Source organism: Lontra canadensis, unplaced genomic scaffold, assembly GCF_010015895.1.
Source record: "Lontra canadensis isolate GAN:19392208 unplaced genomic scaffold, GSC_riverotter_1.0 scaffold121, whole genome shotgun sequence".
NCBI lineage: Eukaryota > Metazoa > Chordata > Mammalia > Carnivora > Mustelidae > Lontra > Lontra canadensis.
The window spans coordinates 649,123-669,133 of record NW_022631115.1 but is presented as its reverse complement, the minus strand read 5'-3'; the positions used below and the strand labels follow the sequence as shown (position 1 = coordinate 669,133).

The window sequence follows — 20,011 nt, the reverse complement described above, 5'->3', positions numbered from 1 at the left end:
TATCTTCTAAACCTACTTTGTTAAGGGTTTTTATCATGAAGGGATGTTGTACTTTACAAATGCTTTTTCTGCACCTATTGAAAGGATGTTCTTTTATTATTGTGGTATGTCACATTGATTGTTGAGGATATTGAACCACCCTGTAGTCCAGAAATATATCCCACTTGATCATGAATGATTCTTATAAAGTGCTGTTGAATTCATCTTTCTGGTATTTGACTGAAAATCTTAACATCCATATTCATTAGGTATTTGGCCTGTAGTGCTCTTTTTTAAAGGGTCTTTGGTTTTGGTTAAAATTTCAACTTTAATTTATTGGTTATACAGATCTTCCTTGACTTATGATGAGGTTACATCCCAATAAACCCATCATAAGTTGAAACTATTGTAAGTTGAAAATGCATGTAGTACACTTAATTTGCCAAACATCATAGCTTAACTTCACCTACCTTAAAAGTGCTTAGAGCACTTATGTCAGCCTATAGTTGGCAAAATCATACACAAAGCCTATTTTATAATGAAGTGCTGAATATCTCAGGTAATTTAATGAATGCTGTACTGAAAGTGAAAACCAGAACAGATGTATGAGTGTAGTTTAGTTTTAAGTATGTCATTTGTTCACCCTTGTGATAGCATAGCTGACTGGGAGCTGCGGGTGCTGCTTGCCCCTGTGCAGCTTCTTGGAAGTATCATCCCACACATTACAAGCTCAGGAAAAGATCCAAATTCAAAATACAGTTTCTACTGAAAGCATATTGCTTTCACAGCATCATAAAGTCCAAAAATGCTAAGGTGAACCATCTTAAGTCAGGAACTATCTGTAATTTAATAATAAAGTTTGTATTTGTAAATTACAAATAACCAGTAGATGTACATGGAGAGTGTTCGGACCTTTTTTGCTTATGGGGTTCTTAAACAAAAAAAGATTTGAGAGCACACAGATTTAAGTTGTGAGAGAATCCCTGAGGAAGCACATTTCGTAAAAAAAAAACAAAGCAGCAAAGATTAAGAAGATAGGTAGCTGGAATTGTGATTTAGTCTGTTCTTTTGCATCAAAGTAGCTTTCTCTTGAAATTTCTAAAATAAACTAAATGGAATTTAGTGTATAGATACATTTTATTTAGATTTCATAGATCTTGGGCAAATGAAGTCTGTAACACAGTGACTTCTATAAGAAGAAATGAAAAAAAAAATTAGCTACATGCACCTAATTTTTGTGTTCTTATTTTCTATATATCCTATGCATTTGCATAAAATAACAGTAGAATTCTCTGGAACTGCATATTATTCAGATGGAACAAGATAGATATAGAATACTTTTCATTTTGATTTCTAAGAGGGTAGGGATATCACGTTTTCAACAAAGAAAAGATCAGTAATCCATTTCCCTCTGATTGTGGTTTCAGGGTCCCATGAGGAGAGAATTCAACAGAGAATCTGATCTGATTAAGCAGATTCTGCTGGAATTTCATCCGTTTCAGATTTAGGTCAAGTCATAATAAATTTAGCTGTTGGAGGATATATTCTTTTTTATTTTAAGATTTTTATTTATTTTAGACAGAGATACAGAGATGGAGCACGAGTGGGGGCTGGGGGGAAGGGAGAGGGAGAAAGAAAATCTTAAGCATACTCCACGCTGAGCACAGAGCCCGACATAAGGCTCTAACCCAGGACCTCGAGATCATGACCTGAACTGAAATTAAGAGTCCTATGCTTGGCGCACCTTGGTGGCTCAGTGGATTAAGCCTCTGCCTTCAGCTCAGGTCATGATCTCAGGATCCTGAGATCAAGCCCCACATCAGGCTCTCTGCTCAGCAGGGAGCTTGCTTCCCCCCCATCTCTCTTCCTGCCTCTCTGCCTGCTTGTGATCTCTCTCTCTCTGTCAAATAAATAAATAAAATCTTTAAAAAAAAAAAAAAAAAGAGTCCTAAGCTTAACTCACTGAGCCATCTAGGTACCCCTGGAAGATAGATTCTTAAATTAATATTTTGGTTATTCAAAACAATTTTTTGATAATTTTGATATCAAATTTTGATATTGATATCAGATATCAAATATTGATTTGATATTGATATCAAATATTGATATTTGACTTTTAAATTCTCTTGTAGGTCTTTCGCCCTTATGCAAAGTACTGGCTAAGTCCCTTGCTGCAGCTGGTGGTTTCTGAAAATAATGGAGGCAGAGGAATTCACTATATGGTGGTTGAGATCGTGGTTACTGTTCTTTCATGGACAGGATTAGCTACTCCTGTGGTAAGAATGGCTATATCTTTTATGTAGTACTCTCAGTCTCTTGCCGATATCATAAATGGAATATATGACAAATAATACAAGCTTCTCTTAATGATAAAAGTTATTTTTAGCATTAATTGTCATATTGTTGTGGTGCTGCTCTACTAAATAGCCTCATTCTGCTTTAGTTCTGTTTTCTTTTGTGTCTACTTTTGATAATTCCTCTGACTTTGCTTTTGTTTTTAAGCTATCAAATGTTTGTTTTGTTTGTTGCTTTTCTTAGAGCTTGGAAACTAGATTACTGATTTATTAAAAAATAAGTGTGAAGTAAGTATCAATAGGCCCTGAATATGGGGTCCTGAAAAATTCTGCTAAAACTAACATCCCTGGATTTTTTGGCATTTGTTTTGCCAGCTTACGTTCTTCCCTAGTATTATCTCTGGCCCAGTAATGGTTGAGATTGCCCCAGAAAAGTGGGTACCAGGTGAATGATGCTGTGTCATACTGAAGCACTCTTGTGGCTTCCCCCAGTACAGATTATTGTGTGCTAGAGCTTTGCCCATCACTTAAAAACTTTAGTACAAAAGGTTTCATGTAGTAGTATCCTGGGAACATTCCTTAGTAAACATAATATATGGATATAGAGTTTTTACATGTGTCTATATCTGATTGTGCCTATCTTAGTTCACAGTAAACCAAATTTAGATTTCTTAGCTTTATGTTTTTGGGTTTTTTTTTTTAAGATTTTATTTATTTATTTGACAGAGAGAGAGATCACAAGTAGGCAGAGAGGCAGGCAGAGAGAGGGGGGGAAGCAGGCTCCCTGCTGAGCAGAGAGCCCGATGCGGGGCTCAGTCCCAGGACCCTAGGATCATGACCTGAGCTGAAGGCAGAGGCTTTAACCCACTGAGCCACCCAGGCACCTGATTTCTTAGCTTTAATGTGATAAAATAATTTGTACTCTGCTAATAACGTGAAAAAATTGTTAGAGTGGGGCGCCTGGGTGGCTCAGTGGGTTAAGCCGCTGCCTTCGGCTCAGGTCATGGTCTCGGAGTCCTGGGATCGAGCCCCGCATCGGGCTCTCTGCTCAGCAGGGAACTTGCTTCCTCCTCTCTCTCTGCCTGCCTCTCTGCCTGCTTGTGATCTCTCTGTCAAATAAATAAATAAAATCTTAAAAAAAAAAAATTGTTAGAGTGTATATAGTTTAACTTAGGAGCCAATGGGAAAGATTGAGTTCAATGTCAGGTGCTTGTCTGAGCTTGAAAGAGCTGAACTGCTAGGTGTCACAATAGCTGCATAAAGCAATAGTCAAAGTGAAAATCAAGTGAAACCTTTGATCATTTATTGTGGTAGTACAAGCAAGAGGCTAAAGTTAGAGGAAGTGTTGACTCCCCCTGTCTGTTTACCCCATGGAACATTGCAACATGCATCTGATCAAGGGTCAGGTGGATTAGCACAGATCTGGGTGTCATCTTACTGTTGAGGGGGCTCTAAAATAAAGGCTCAGAAGTTTTATGGGATCCTGGAGTTGAGAGGAAGGTGAGGGGGAAGGGATGGGAGTAGAAAAGCACTGGAGACTGAATCAGAGAGGGGAAAAATGTTTTCAGAGTTGCCCTTCCTCCCTATAAGGAGGTCTCAGTAGAAACCCCTAAAGAAGATAAAAAGACCAAGGAATGAAGGTGCCTGGGCTAGGAATGCAAAGATATGACACAGTATCACCGCTCTGGAGGGTATGGGTCATGGATGGCTAGGGGTCTAACTGCAGCTACCCTTGGAGACTGCAGAGCACTGGCTGTGTTCCAGCCTGGTACATGAGGGCAGGTTGCCTATGAGGCCTGCCAGGTAAAGCCTTTTACACTGCCTGTGGTTAGAACTGAAAAATCACTCACAGGTTTTTCATTAGAAGCCAGAAGCCTCAGTAGACGGGTGGATTTCTTTTATAAATGGACTTTTGGATTAAAAAATGCTTTTTCCAGCGTTCCATGCTCATGGATTGGAAAAACAAACATTGTTAAAATGTCTATACTACCCAAAGCAGTCTCCACATTTAATGCAATCCCTATTGCATTAAACAGTGCACAGTCCTAAAATTTGTATGGGACCACAAAAGACCCTGAATAGCCAAAGTAGTTCTGAAAAAGAAAAACAAAACTGGAGGCATCACAGTCCTGGACTTTAAACTCTTTTACAAAGCTTTAATCATCAAGACATTATGGTACTGGCACAAAAACGGACACATAGATCAATGCAATAGAATAAAGAACTCCAAAATCCACAGCTATACAGTCAACTAATCTTCGACAAAGCAGAAAAAAATACACAATAGAAAAAAGGACGGGTGCCTGGGTGGCTCAGTGGGTTAATCCTCTGCCTTTGGCTCAGGGCATGATCTCAGGGTCCTAGGATTGAGCCCCTCTGTGGGCTCTCTGCTCAGCAAGGAGCCTGCTTCCCCCTTTCTCTTTCTGCCTGCCTCTCTGCCTACTTGTAATCCCTCTCTCTCTGTAAATAAATATATAAAATCTTTAAAAAAAAAAAAAAAAAGGGCAGGACGCCTGGGTGGTTCAGTTGGTTGGACAACTGCCTTCAGCTCAGGTCATGATCCCAGAGTCCCAGGATCGAGTCCCACATCAGGCTCCCAGCTCCATGGGGAGTCTGCTTTTCCCTCTGACCTTCTCCTCGCTCATGCTCTCTCTCACTGTCTGTCTCTCAAATAAATAAATAAAATCTTTAAAAAAAAAAAAAGGCAATCTCTTCAACAAATGGTGTTGGGAAAACTGGATAGCAATGTGCAGAAGAATGAAATTGGACCACATTCTAACACCATACACAAAAATAAATTAAAAATGGATGAAGGACCTTAATGTGAGACAGGAAACCATCAAAATCCTAGAGAAAAACACAGGCAGCAACCTCTTTCACCTTACCTATAGCAGCCTCTTACTAGATACATCACCACAGGCAAGGGAAGGAAAGCAAGAATGAATTATTGGGAACTCATTAAGATAAAAAGCTCTGCACAGTGGAAGGAAATGATCAACAAAACTAAAAGGCAGCGTGTGGAATGGGAGAAGATCTTCCCAAACAACATATCTATTAAAAGACTAATAGCCAAAATCTACAAAACTCAATGCCAAAAAAACAAATAACCTAGTTAAGAAATGGGCATAAAACATGAATAAACACTTTTCCAAAGAAGACATCCAGATGGCCAACAGACACATGAAAAGATGCTCAACCTCACTCATCATCAGGGATATACAAATCAAAACCACAATGAGATACCACTGCACACCAGTCAGAGTGGCTAAAATTAACAACTCAGGAAACAACAGATATTGCAAGGATGTGGAGAAAAGGGAACCAACCGTCTTACAGTGTTGATGGGAATGCAAACTGGTGCAGCCACCCTGAGAACAGTATGGAGTTTCCTCAAAAAGTTGAAAATAGAACTACCCTACAATCCAGCAATTGCAGTATTAGGTATTTACCCAAAGGATACAAAAATACAGATTTGAAGGGATACGTGCACTCTGATGTTCATAGCAGCATTATCAGTAGTATCCAAACTATGGAGAAAGCCCAAATGTCCATCCGCTGATGAATGGATTAAGATACATACATATAATGGAATATTACTCGGCCATCAAAAAGAATAAAAACTTGCCATTTACAACAATGTGGATGGAGCTAGAGTGTATTATGCCAAATGAAATAAGTTAGTCAGAGATAGATAAATACCAAGAACTCACATGTGGAATTTAAAAAACAAAACCGATTAACATATGCAAAGGGGGAAGAGAAAGAAGGAGAGAGAGAAGCAAGCCATAAGAGACTTTAAGGAGGAGAAACTGAAGGTTGGCGGAGAGAGGTGGGTGGAGTATGAGCTAGACGGGTGACGGGTATTAAGATGGGCACTTTTATAATGAGCACTGGATGTTTTTTTAAGTGATTAATCACTAAGTTCTACTCAAGAAACCAATATTGCACCGTATGTTCACTACCTGAAATTTAAATGAAAAACAAAATGCTTTTGCTAAGTGAAGTAAGTCAGTCAGAGAAAGACAATTATTAGATGGTTTCATTCATATGTGGAACATAACGAATAGTGTGGCGGACCAAAGGGGAAGGGAAGGAAAACTGAATGGGAAGAAATCAGAGAGGGAGACAAACCATGAAGAGGACTCTGGACTCCAGGAAACAAACTGAGGGTTACAGAAGGGAGGAGGGTGGGGAAACGGGATAGCAGGGTGTTGAGTATTAAGGGGGGCATGTGTGGTGATGAGCAGTGGATGTTATACACAACTAATGAATTGTTGAACACTACATCAAAAACCAATGATGTATTATATGTTACCTAATTGAAAATAATAAAAAATAATTAAAAAGATTTTTAAAAAGTGCTTTTCTAGAATGGAATGCTGTATATTAATATAGTTTCTGTATCTTTTTAGGGGGTCCCTAAAGATGAAGTGTTGGCAAATCGATTGCTTCATTTCCTAATGGAACATGTTTTTCATCAAAAAAGAGCTGTGTTTAGACATAACCTTGAAATTATAAAAACCCTTGTTGAATGCTGGAAGGATTGTTTATCTGTCCCTTACAGGTATATATTTACTAGATATTACAATATCATTTATACATCTTTAAAATGTAGCTGGTGAAATTTAATTACTTGAAATGATAGAGAAAGGAAAATAATTTGAAATCACATCATTTGTACGGATATAATATTGCTACTAGTAAGATTACAACCTCTGAAGTTTACTAGAAGCATCTCTGTGCAGAAAGATTCCTCCAGGTGGGCCATGTTCCATCTCCCAGCTCACCTCTGGCTTTCTAGCACACTGGGCATGTGGGATGCCCTCTGCCTCTCACTCTCCCAGCCCAGGGATAGACTGTAAGACTTTTCTTTTCTTTGATTCCTCTTAGCACAGCCTGAGGTAAGCTAAAACTTTTAAGGTTTCAGTATCAACTAAGGGAGAATTGGGGCAAATAATTAGATCATAAGAAATAGAGACCTGTCTGTGTTACACAGCTAGAATAACCTGAATGCATACAAAGAGGGTATTAGCAAGAAGGGTGTTAGATGTGGGGAAAGACAAAGTATTTCTTACCCTGAAAATTACGCATAGAAAATTTTAAATCTTCTTGCTGCTTATTTACTATATGATAACCTATACATGTTCTTTATGCTTATGTTTCAGGTTAATATTTGAGAAGTTTTCCAATAAAGATCCTAATTCTAAAGACAATTCAGTAGGAATTCAATTATTAGGCATTGTAATAGCCAATAATTTGCCTCCATATGACCCAAAATGTGGCATAGAGAGCATAAAGTGAGTATCAAGGAGTTTTGGCTTTGCTTCTTTTTCAGGTTAAAGTATAGATGAATTGGAGCGCCTGTGTGGCTCAGTGGGGTAAGCCTCTGCCTTTGGCTCAGGTCATGATCTCAGGGTCCTGGGATCAAGCCCTGCATCGGGCTCTCTGCTAAGCTGGGAGCCTGCCTCCTGCTCTCTCTCTGCCTGCCTCTCTGCCTACTTGTGATCTCTGTCTGTCAAATAAATAAATAAAATCTTAAAAAAAAAAAAAGTATAGATGAATTGGATTGACAGACTGGAGTGTGGTCTAATTTTGATAAACATAAGGACCTAGACCCATGTTAAAAAATATTTCTACTGAAATTTAAGTAGTTGGGGTTAGAGGTCATTTGGGAGAAGATTGTGAATGGGACTGTGAAAGGGAGAAGAGTGAATGGGGAAAGTTAAGTTTTTCAAAATTAGTGTAATTTTTTTCAAGTGTGTTTTAGCAAATAGGAAGTGTTAGGTATTTTCTTTCTTATTTTCCAAATTCATATTTTTAGCATTTGCCCTGAAAGCAGCACACACTCTGTGGGACCATTTGACTGGATCATGACCTGAAAGGGATGTCTGGATGTTGTGCTGCCCTGTCTCTGTGCTGCCTGTCGCTGTACTTCTGCTGTAGCTGCAGCCTCTACTCCCTCTCTTAGAGCTTTGATTCTCCCCAGATGACAACCGAACTGGAGGCTAACATGATGTGGCCTCTGGAGTCTGGGGGCACGGCACTGGTGCTTACTCTCCTTCTCATTTTATTGTCCTCTTCTCATAGCAGATGGATTTCAAGAGTTGTCAGTAAATCATTGGATAGTAGCTTTCTTTTTACTACAGTTTTTATAGCATCCAGCATTGTGTTTTGCTTTGACTGCAGCAGGTCCTCTGCGATTGAACTGCGGACTTTAATGTGCCTTCCAGGTCATGATGTCAGAGCCTTAAGTACATCTTCATATATGTTTTCACACAAATAATTTCAATCATGTTTTAATGTGGTACGAGGACCAAAGTTACTATATTTTTATGTCAACAGAATGTATTATGATGCATATTTATTTTCTGTATTTGTAACAGATACTTTCAAGCTTTGGTCAGTAATATGTCCTTTGTAAAATATAAAGAGGTGTATGCGGCAGCAGCAGAAGTTCTAGGACTTATTCTTCGATATATTACCAAGAAAGAAAATGTGAGTATGTTACACAATTTTAAATAAATACTTCTTTTCCAGTTTTGATTTATCATAACACTTGTTACTTATATCCTTTATAATAAACCAAAGTGGCCATCCATTAATATTTTACTCTTTCCTACTGTATACAGTGCTCAGGGGTTTTTTTTTTTTTAGATTTTATTTATTTATTTGTCAGACAGAGCACGCACAATTGGGGAACGGCAGACAGAGGGAGAAGCAGGTAAGCAAGGAGCTGGATGCGGGACTCAGTTCCAGGACCCTGGGATGAGGATATGAGCCCAAGGCAGACATTTAAATGACTGAGCCAACCACACATCCCCAGCACTTAGTATTTTTTTAAAGAGGACATGGGATTTTTTTTTAAACACTTGGAAACTTGGTAAACATTTAAAGATTGGTAGCTTTTTATTTCAAAAGTCAGAATATGAGTACTTAATCACCTTTCATTCCTCTGAAGGTAGTGTCAGAATTTCCTTTTGGAGAAAATTACTCTGTTAGATATTTGCCGTGGTTAGTTAGGGCTAAGTTAACTAGTAAAACCCCCTACTTCCATTTTGGGACATAATATAGCTGTCAGACAGGACAGGGTAACTCAGGGAGCTTTCTCAGTCTTGTGTGCCCTGCCCACTTACAGGATTGTGAGAATAACCTAATTGATTCTTTTAGCGCAATATACATTCAGAGTACTGCAGTTCTCAAAAGAATGTGATTATTATAAATGTATGTAAAGTTCATGGGCCAGTGCATGGAAATTGCATGTTCTAACTTAACTTGAAAATAGCATAGTGGAATGATGCTTACTGCTACATCCCATGATGCTTACTATCTTCCCATGGTTAGTAAGTGAGTTGCTGTGTGTTTTGAAGCCTCCAAAACCACTGTTTCTCATTGTGATAAGCTGCTTTTGCCAGGTCTCATTGCAGTGTGTCCAGGATGACACAGTTGATCATTCCTCCTGATTCCCTTTGTCACTGGTTCTGGGACACACTCTCAGCTCTCTTCCTATTTCCCTGGCAGTTTCCTCTCCCTTCCTTAGCTCCATGTTTCCTGGCCACCTCCCTAGCTCTGGTATTGGTCCTCTTTTCCTCCCCTGCTCCCCTGTCAACCATCCAGCCTGTGTTTGTGAAAACTGCCTATATGTTCATGATTCTTAACTTTGTACCTCCAGTCCCTATCCTCTCCTGAAGGAAAAGATGGAGAATGGAAAGTGGGCTACTTTCACTCCCTGGCTGGATGAGGAGAGGTTTAGGGAAGTCGGAGGTCCTGAGGGCACCCAGGGTAACCCAACACAGTGTATTGCACCCCTGCCCATTTTGCTAGTCAGGCATTTATTTTGTTTAGAAGAAAATTAAGGGAAATAGACCCTTTTAGGGAGATCAGTCTTCACTTATAATTTATTTTAGGGATTACCAGCTATTTTTGTAAAATAAAATTTTAAAATTCAGAACAACCTTATTATTATTACATGATTCTAATGTCCCTAGTTGTTGGGTTTCAGTTTACGTAATATGCTAAGTTTTCAGTTCAGATGGAGCAAATTATAGCAGATCCCAGGTTTAATCTCTCTTCAATTAAAATCCAAGTTAGAATGATAAACACTTTTGTTGTACATGGTTCTTTTCTGAATATAAAATGGTACTGATTTAGTGTAGAAATTAGAAAACCAGTGAAATATAAAGAAGTCAGTGAGAGTCACTCATATTCTAACCACTGAATTGCTTTTGGCACTTGAGGTGTAGTCTCTAGTCATCAGTATGTGTGAGCATGCACTTGACTTCTCTTGTTCACCCATATTGTATTCTTTTATAATTTTGGTATGCACGTTGGGTACTTACTAGCTGGCTCTGGGCTTATGGGGCGCAGCTAGGAACAGGGCAGGCCAAGCCCCTCCCTGCCTCAGGAAGCTAGCATTTGGTGAGGGGAGACCGACAATACACAATTGAATCTATCATGGTAGATAGTAGTATGTGATGAAGAAAGAACAGGATATAGGGAGATAGACAGTGATGGAGTTGGTTGTTTAGATAAGGTTGCATGAAAATTATGGTTTATGTGAATATTTGACCAGAGATGTGAACACTGGCATCATAGAGTCTGCTTACACGGGATTTAGTCACTGATTTCAGTTCAGCTTCTCAAATGACTTGTTAGCAGTATTTCAGGTGTCAGAAGGAAGCACTAATCTTTATCAACCTACCGTCTGACAGGTGCTAGACACCTCCAGTGGTAGCAGCACAAAGCAGGCACACCAAAACTCATAGCCCCAGAACCTCTTGTACCCAGTGGTTATGCCAACCTGTGCATGCTCTTGGTGCTATACCCTGTGAACACCTTTACCTTGTAGGTGATAGCATTGAACACCTTCCTTGGGTTCACTTAACTATTCAAATCCGTAACTAACATAAGTTTCCACCTGAATTTGAAAAAAACTTAATTTTTCAGGTATTGGAGGAGTTGGTGTATGAACTAATCATTAAGCAGTTGAAACAACATCAGAATACGATGGAGGACAAATTTATTGTGTGCTTGAACAAAGCTGTGAAGAACTTTCCTCCTCTTGCTGATAGGTAAGATGTCAGTTGTGGTGAATGTCTTTTTTTTTTTTTTTTTTAAGATTTTATTTATTTATTTGACAGACAGAGATCACAAGTAGGCAGAGAGGCAGGCAGAGAGAGAGGAGGAAGCAGGCTCCCTGCTGAGCAGAGAGCCCGATGCGGGGCTCGATCCCAGGACCCTGGGATCATGACCTGAGCCGAAAGCAGAGGCTTTAACCCACTGAGCCACCCAGGCGCCCCTGTGGTGAATGTCTTATTGCAGGAGAGGGTCTGCAACTGTCTGTCACTCATTGGCCATGTCTTCTGGTTAGGTTTATGAACACTGTGTTCTTCCTGCTGCCAAAATTTCACGGCGTAATGAAGACCCTCTGTCTGGAGGTGGTGTTGTGTCGTGCGGAGGAAATAACAGATCTCTATTTACAGTTGAAGAGCAAGGATTTCATTCAAGTCATGAGACACAGGTAAGTGTGAGGCTAGCCCTATATTCTCAGAGGCAGATGGCTCATAAATTTTTGATTTGTTCAGCTATCTCCTTCAACTCAGAAAGAACTCGTAGGCTTTCATTAAATATGTATTTGTTAAAATTTTAATCAGAATAAAAGGTTGTGGTGCCTGACCCTCCTGCCTCTGCTAGCCTGGCACTTTGGGGAAGCCACATCTCAAGTGTTCTCTAAGGTTCTTCTCAGATTTAAAATGCATGGTTTTGAATTCTGTACCCATTTTGCCAACTAGGAGGCTTCCAGTATTTGTTAAAATTGTTCATTTATTTTCACGTTATACTATTAAAATGAATATTAAAAGATGCTTTTGATCACTTACAATATTTTTATTTCTCTGTACTCTCTTCCAGTCTTGTCTGTATACATATTTTTTCAATAGGGATAAATTATTGATAAATGCCAATAACAAAGAGTGTATGTTGTTGTGTTGTAGTATCCTTCATTAGAAATTTACTCAGTGTCTACTGTGTATAAAGCATTAAGCTGGGTGCTTTAAGGAAGAAAAGATACATAAAACAGGTTTGCACCTTATCTGGGGCCCAGACTAACCTTAACTTGCTTCTGACCTGCCAGGTGGCCTAGCACTTGAAATCACTTTTTCAAAATGTGAAATCATTTTTATTTAGTTTATTTTATTTGACATTTTGGGGTTTTTTTTAATGAACTTTTATTTTGGAATAACTATATTTATAGAGTATTTGAAAACTAATATACAAAGTTCCCACATACCCTTCATCCAGTTTTTTTTTTTTTAAAGATTTTATTTATTTATTTGACAGACAGAGATCACAAGTAGGCAGAGAGGCAGGCAGAGAGAGAGAGAGGAGGAAGCAGGCTCCCTGCTGAGCAGAGAGCCCGATGTGGGACTCGATCCCAGGACCCTGAGATCATGACCTGAGCCGAAGGCAGAGGCTTAACCCACTGAGCCACCCAGACGCCCCTTCATCCAGTTTTTCCATGTCACATCATCGTCGTACATTTCTCAAAACTAAGGAATTAACTTCAGTACATTAATGTTAACTAAACTAGACTTTATTTGACTTTACCAGTTTTCCCACTAATGTTCCTCTTTTTGTTCTAGTATCCAATCCAGGATATGGATTAATGAATTAATTTAGTTATTTTTAATACTCTAGCTCATGGTAATTTTTTTAGATGTAATTTTTATGTTCCCATTTTAATAAATTTTGAAATACAGAACAGCACAAAGAAGAAAATGTTACCTGTCATATCTGAAAGTATAATTTGTTAAATTAGTGTGTTTTTTAAAAAAAAAAAATCTCTCTTGTTACAGAGATGATGAAAGACAGAAAGTGTGTTTGGACATAATTTATACAATGATGGCAAAATTGAAACCTGTAGAACTCCGAGAACTTCTGAATCCTGTTGTAGAATTCATTTCTCATCCTTCTCCAGTATGCAGGGAACAAATGTATAATATTCTAATGTGGGTTCATGACAATTACCGGTAAGGTTTACATTAACTTTTTTTTTTTTTTTTTTTGGAGGGTATGGCTGTGGAGGGGCAGAGAGAAAGGGAGAGCAAGAGTTTTAAGCAGATGCCACACCTACCATGGAGCCCGACATGGGGTTCAATATCACGACCCTGAGATCATGACCTGAACCAAAATCAAGAGTTTGACATTTTACTGACTGAGCTACCCAGGCATCCCACTACATTAACATTTTATATTATTAATTTTTAAGGGGGCATTTGGGTGCTTATAGTAATCTGAGACAGATTATAATAATAAAATATTTTTAAACATATAATTAAAATAATTAAAACAAGTTTATTTTAGTATATTGACATGTATCTTTTTTTTTTAACTCCTTTTATGTACCTGTGGGAATTCAGAGTGTGCAATTACTGGTTGAGTCTATAGTGTAATTTGTTCTTATAGTTACCCCTCTAAAATTTGACAAAATTAAGGAAGTGAACTCTGGGATGCCTTCATCCTACAGGACTTCCATCACCCCACTTCTTGTAGGGTGTGAGCCTGTCCTAGGACCTCTTAGCATTCACAGGGAGCCTCTGCAGCCCTGCTCCCATTACCCACCCCCTCTGCCCTGTGTACCTGAGCCCTATCACATTGCAGGTAGGGTGGTGACAGGCACTTGGATAGGCTTGCAGAGGCCCTAAAGAAGGTTGTCAGGGTACATACGCATGATGGTAAGTTCTGCTGTGATTTGGGAAGTTAAAGTACCACAGGAAAGGCCAGATTTTTTTTTTTTTAAGATTTTGTTTATTTATTTGAGAGCATGAGAAGGGGAAGGGTCAGAGGGAGAAGTAGACTCCCTGCTGAGCAGAGAGCCAGATGCAGGACTCAATCCCAGGACTCCAGGATCATGACCTGAGTTAAAGGCAGTCACTTAACCAACTGAGCCACCCAGGTGCCCAGAAAGGCCAGATTATTTAACTTTAATTCTGGATGGTGTTATTGGGATTGAACAAAAGTGATGGAATGTTAATGTTTTGTCTTTTTTTTTTTTTTTTTTTTCTTAGAGATCCAGAAAGTCAAGCAGATGATGAGTCTCGGGAAGTATTTAAGTTGGCAAAAGATGTATTGATTCAAGGGTTGATCGATGAGAATGCTGGGCTTCAGTATGTGCTCCTCCTGGAATAATTGGGCCAGGACAAATAAATTTAGGGATATTTCTTTCTAGATTGACACTGAGTATTTTTCAGCAGTTTTAGAATTATGTTTATAGTATTAGCATTTTCTTTACTTTCTCCATTCATAGTGTTCAATAAAAAGGTATTTTAACATTAAGACTTAAAAATCCTGACAAGTTTTTTTTTTATATATATTTATTTATTTATTTGACAGGCAGAGATCACAAGTAGGCAGAGAGGCAGGCAGAGAGAGAGGAGGAAGCAGACTCTCCACTGAGCAGAGAGCCTGATGCGTAGCTCGATCCCAGGACCCTGGGATCATGACCTGAGCCGAAGGCAGAAGCTTAACCCACTGAGCCACCCAGGCGCCCCCTGACAAGTTATTTTAAATAGAAATAAAACTCTTTAAAAAGTGGTATGAATAAATCTTTCTCTGCTCATGCAGTGAATCAGTGTCTTAAAATGAAAAGATCTGTAATGATGATTATGTTTCTCATTTAGCTCAAATAGTTGAAATCACACTATACATATTAAGTGAAATGTTTGAAACTTTAGAAGTAGGAGAAAACTATAATATTAATTATATAGGGAAATAAAACATGATTACTATTTTCTGTCGGGTTTGGCCAGCAAAGCCTGAGATGGTGAATGAAAGGATTATTCCCAACACCTTAGTAGGAGAAAGGAGAGGCCTGAGGGCCAGATGCTCTAGTGGTGAAAGGCCTTGAGCCAAGCTTTGTCTCTGCTTTTATTGTGAGTTTAATTAATACACCATGTGCAAGGCAAGGAGATTGTGAAGTATGTGACCACTACAGGTCCCTTTATTTTAAACCCCACTCCCTGGATGAGACCCATGAGCTGAAGTAAGAATTCACCTGCATTCAGCCAAGAAACTTCAGAGGAGACCCAGCGTCTAGGCACTCCTCTTTTGCTTTTCAATTAGTCTCATCCAGGGAGGTATATACAAGTCAGGTTTATCCATCCAAACACTATGAATCCCCACAGTTTTCCTCTAAAATGCCTACCCTATTAGTTTTATGAGTGTTTTATCAAGTACTAATTATATAAGAAGGGGTATAAACTTTTTGTATGGTTCGTTATTTCAATTTTCCATTCTAAATTTTATTTGGATTTCAAAAGCATTCATAAGTTGTAAAACCCAACCTGTTTTTGTTTTTTTTTTAAGTAGGGGGAAGGGCAGAGGAAGAGAGAGAGAATCACACTGTGTGGAGGCCAACATGGGCTTTGATCTCATAACCCCGAGATCATAACCTGCAATCAACAGTCAGACTCTTCATCAACTGAGTCACCCAAGTGCCCTAAGCCTAACCTGGTTTTTAAGTAGTTGAAGTTGTGAATATTTTATGGCAGTAATTTTTGGAGTGAATCGTTTTAGCAAGGCAGTGAAGGAATACATAAAATTTCTTAAGGTGTTTTCTCAATTTCCAGATAGTTAATATTATATACTCATCATTGAAGATTCCCCAGGTAGTAGAGATGAGAAAAAAATCATCCAGTTTTGGGGCACCTGGGTGGCTCAGTGGGTTAATTCTCTGCCTTCGGTGCAGGTCATTGTCTCAGGGTCCTGGGATTGAGCCCTGCATCGGGCTCTGCTCAGCAGAGGCCTGCTTCCCCCCCACCCTGCCTGCCTCTCTGCCTGCTTGTGATCTCTGTGTCAAATAAATAAATAAAATCTTAAAAAAAAAAAAAAAAGACCCTTAAAAAAATCATCCAGTTTTTTACCTCACCTCTTGTTAAATATGCTAAGGTTTTGGAATATTCCCTTCCTTCAATGCATATTATTGCTCATAACTCAGATTAAACTCCTTATACAATTTTGGATGTGGTTTTCCTCTATGTTAAGTTTTATAGTGATGACAGACTGCCTTCTCCACATGACACCATGTGTAGGACATTCTTTCTTATTTGCCAATATCTGAGAAATACGCTTCTTTACTCTCTGCTTTTCAGATTAATTATTCGAAATTTCTGGAGCCATGAGACTAGATTACCTTCAAATATCTTGGACCGACTGTTGGCACTAAATTCCTTATATTCTCCAAAGATAGAAATGCACTTTTTAAGTTTAGCAACAGATTTTCTGCTTGAAATGACCAGCATGAGCCCAGATTATCCAAACCCTGTGTTTGAGCATCCTTTGTCAGAATGTGAATTTCAGGTGAAGTACTTATCTCTGTAATAATAAATTTTATAAGCTTTTCCTATCTTTTAGTCAACATTTTCTAAGAGTTAAACTGGCTTTTATTGAGATATAAATGATGTATGACATAGTAGTTTCAGGTGTACAACATATTGATTTGATATTTGTTTGTATTGTGAGATGATTATCACAGTAAGCCTAGTTAACATCCAACACCACATAGTTACAAATATTTTTTCCTTGTGATGAGAATTTTTAACATCTATTCTCTTAGCAACTTTCAAATATATAATACAGTATTATTAACTGTAGTTACCATGCTATGCATTTTATCTCCATGACTTACTTATTTTTTAACTGGAAGTTTATACCTTTTGACCCCCTTCACCCATGTTCCCTCGTCCTGCCACCCCTCCTCTCTGTCCTCTGTCTCTGGCAATCATCAGTTTGTTCTCTGTATCTTTTTCAGTTCAATTTGTTTTGTTTTGGTGTTGTTTAGATTCCACATGTAAGTGAGATCATGTGGTATTTGCCTTTCTCTAACATATTTCACTTAGCATAATGCCCTCAAGGTCCATCCATGTTATCGAAGATGCCAAATTTCCTTCTTTTTTATGATTCAATAGTATTCCATTGCATATGTGTGTACACACACACACATCACATCTTCTTTATCCATTCTTCCATCGATAGACACTGAAGTTGCTTCCATTTCTTGGTTATTATGAATAATGCTGCAGTGAACATAGAGGTGCATATATCTTTTTGAGTTAGTGTTTTGTTTCCTTTGGATAAATACCCAGAATTAGAATAGCTGGATCATATTGTATTTCTAATTTTAATTTTTTGAGGACCTCTGTACTGTTTTCCTTAGTGTTTGCATCAATTTATATTCTCACCAATAGTGCTTGAGGGTTTCCTCTTCTCCACATCCTTGCCAACAGTTGTCATTTCTTGTCTTTTTGATCAGAGCCACCTGACACATGTGAGGTGATGTCTCATTGTGATTTTGTTTTGTGTTTCTCTGATGATTAGTTGTACTAGGCTTCTTATTTTACTTGGAATACTTACATGTTCCTTTCTGAAACACATTTGTTTCAGCCTCGTATGCTCACACTCTCTTGACATGCTCACACTTGTTCCCCTTTCAGCCTCCACTTAGATTTTCCTTTCTCCATAATGCCATCCTCCTCCCCATCCATTTGGTAGACACTGAGTTTGCCTCTTCTCCTGGCAGCCTTAACAACCTGTGATGATTTACATATTTACAGATGTGCTTCGTATCTGCTAGCCTGGCTAGCTGAGCCTGACTGTTTTGCTTGCACTTCTCCTGTGACTTTCTTAGTGTTGAGCACATAGTGGGACTTTGGAAGGAGCTGAGCCCTTCAGCTTGTTAGTGTTGTGGTGCCACCACTAGGTGTGGCATTAAGCCATTTAATGCAGAATGTGAAGGAGGAGAAATACAGTTTTTCTCCCCCAATACTAATCACTATTTCTAGATGGCAAATAATTATTTAGTTAAAATGTTTAAATTTGGAAAGTTTCTTCAGCTGTTTTCCACAGAGATACATGAAATTATGTATTTACTGATAGTAGCAATGAATTTTAATAAAAATATTTCAGTGTTGCTAAAGAAGGACCATTATTTCATTTGGAACTCTCTTACGTGCAGGAATATACCATTGATTCTGACTGGCGTTTCCGAAGTACTATTTTCACTCCAATGTTTATTGAGACTCAGGCCTCCCAAAGTGCTCTCCAGACCCGGACCCAGGAGGGATCCCTCCTAGCTCAAGGGGTGATGGCTAGGCAGATACGAGCCACCCAACAACAGTATGACTTCACACCTACACAAACTGCAGGTAACTATCACACCTGAACACCTGCCTGCTCTGCACAAGGCAATATGATCTGTGGAAGTTGCTTCCACTGCAAGAACATTGACTGTAAGAGAAGTGAAACAATAATAGAAAAAAGTGGTAAGAACCACAGAAAAGATAGGTCAGTCAAAGGAGAAAAGCATTGGGATTCCAAGAGTCATCAAATTCTTTGAGTTGGAACAGGCAAAGCAAGGGAGGGATGATGGGGACCTGGTGTTTAAAGGATATGGAGTTTCTGTTTAAGATGATGGAATATGCTCTGGAGTTGAATTGTGGTGATGGTTGCCCAACAGTGTGACACCATAGTTCTGTACACTTTACATGATTAAAATAGTTAATTTGGTGTTCTCTAAATTTTAATACCGTAAAAAACAAAAATAAAAAAAGACTGTTCTTGACTAGAAAAAAACAAAAGTAACAGTACATGTATGTTTTGTTTTGGTTTCACATTTTAAACCCCTTATCTCAAAAGCAAAGTACTGAAGAGCTAAATCAAAATCATTTACTGTGTTTATAGTTTATTAAACTTTTCTTTCCTGAATTGTTCACCTGTTTCCTTTGATCAGAGAAGTACAAGTTGTAGAGTAAAATACCTTAAATGATTTCATATAAACATTTCAGATGTTTTTCCTTTATGTAAATTTTTTCAGGTTTCATTGTTTCTAGAAGTAGAAATGATTTGAATAATTACCGTGAATATTTTATGACATTATATTAGCAGTCATGAATCTTTAGTACCTTATAGGAGATACCAGGTGTCATTCATGTAATGATCACAGTGGCTTGAAGGAGCAGATGGGGTGTTTCCTGCTTCACAAATGAGGACACAGGCTCAAACACCTGAGCTGCCTCCAATCACTCACTAGTAACCTAGCGGTAAACTGCCTATTGTCTTTCTGCTGTGATGTGGCTGTCTCCCTGGAGGAGCTGTCCCCAGTGACAATGGCAGGGGATTATGTGGAGGCCCCAGGTGCCACAGAATGATGCATCCCTTGTCACACACAGTGTGTCTAGCAGTTGGCAGTGCTCCACCAGGTGCAGTGGTGGGTTGGGGTGGTCTTGGCAGGGTTGGGCAGTGTTGAGCAGGCTGTGACATGCTCTGGTCGTGCCTGTTTGTAGATGGCAGAAGCTCCTTTAATTGGCTGACTGGGAGCAGTATTGACCCACTGATGGATTATACAGTCTCCTCATCATCGGATTCCTCATCTTCCTCCTTGCTGTTTGCCCACAAGAGGAGTGAAAAGTTCCAGAGAGCACCCTTGAAGTCGGTGGGACCTGATTTTGGGAAAAAAAGGCTGGGCCTTCCAGGAGATGAGGTGGATAACAAAACAAAAGGTAAAGTAAGCTTGCTGAAATGTACTTAAAATATGTTAATGCAGAGACTTAGATAAAGAAAAGTGCATTTCTGACTGTATTCACATTTCCATGTAACCTTGTAAGTCCATTAAAATTTTTTTTTATTTTTTATTTTTTTATTAACATATAATGTATTATTAGCCCCATGGGTTCATCTCTGAATCATCA

The 20,011-nt window shown here is 38.7% G+C and overlaps 1 protein-coding gene across 7 annotated transcripts in view; it reads left to right on the top strand.

The window, feature by feature from the left end:
* The window catches only part of PRKDC (protein kinase, DNA-activated, catalytic subunit), a 229,284-nt gene that overhangs the window by 131,193 nt on the left and 78,080 nt on the right, over positions 1-20,011 (top strand). For 6 of the 7 annotated variants that reach the window (XM_032841194.1, XM_032841198.1, XM_032841197.1 and 3 more), the window contains 11 exons: positions 2,112-2,255; positions 6,686-6,837; positions 7,439-7,570; positions 8,657-8,768; positions 11,217-11,341; positions 11,641-11,790; positions 13,124-13,297; positions 14,336-14,434; positions 16,418-16,625; positions 18,280-18,469; positions 19,607-19,822. In XM_032841194.1, coding sequence (XP_032697085.1) covers positions 2,112-2,255; positions 6,686-6,837; positions 7,439-7,570; positions 8,657-8,768; positions 11,217-11,341; positions 11,641-11,790; positions 13,124-13,297; positions 14,336-14,434; positions 16,418-16,625; positions 18,280-18,469; positions 19,607-19,822 — 1,702 coding nt within the window. The remainder of the gene's footprint in view (positions 1-2,111; positions 2,256-6,685; positions 6,838-7,438; positions 7,571-8,656; positions 8,769-11,216; positions 11,342-11,640; positions 11,791-13,123; positions 13,298-14,335; positions 14,435-16,417; positions 16,626-18,279; positions 18,470-19,606; positions 19,823-20,011) is intronic. The other variant, XM_032841195.1, reaches the window with a different exon arrangement.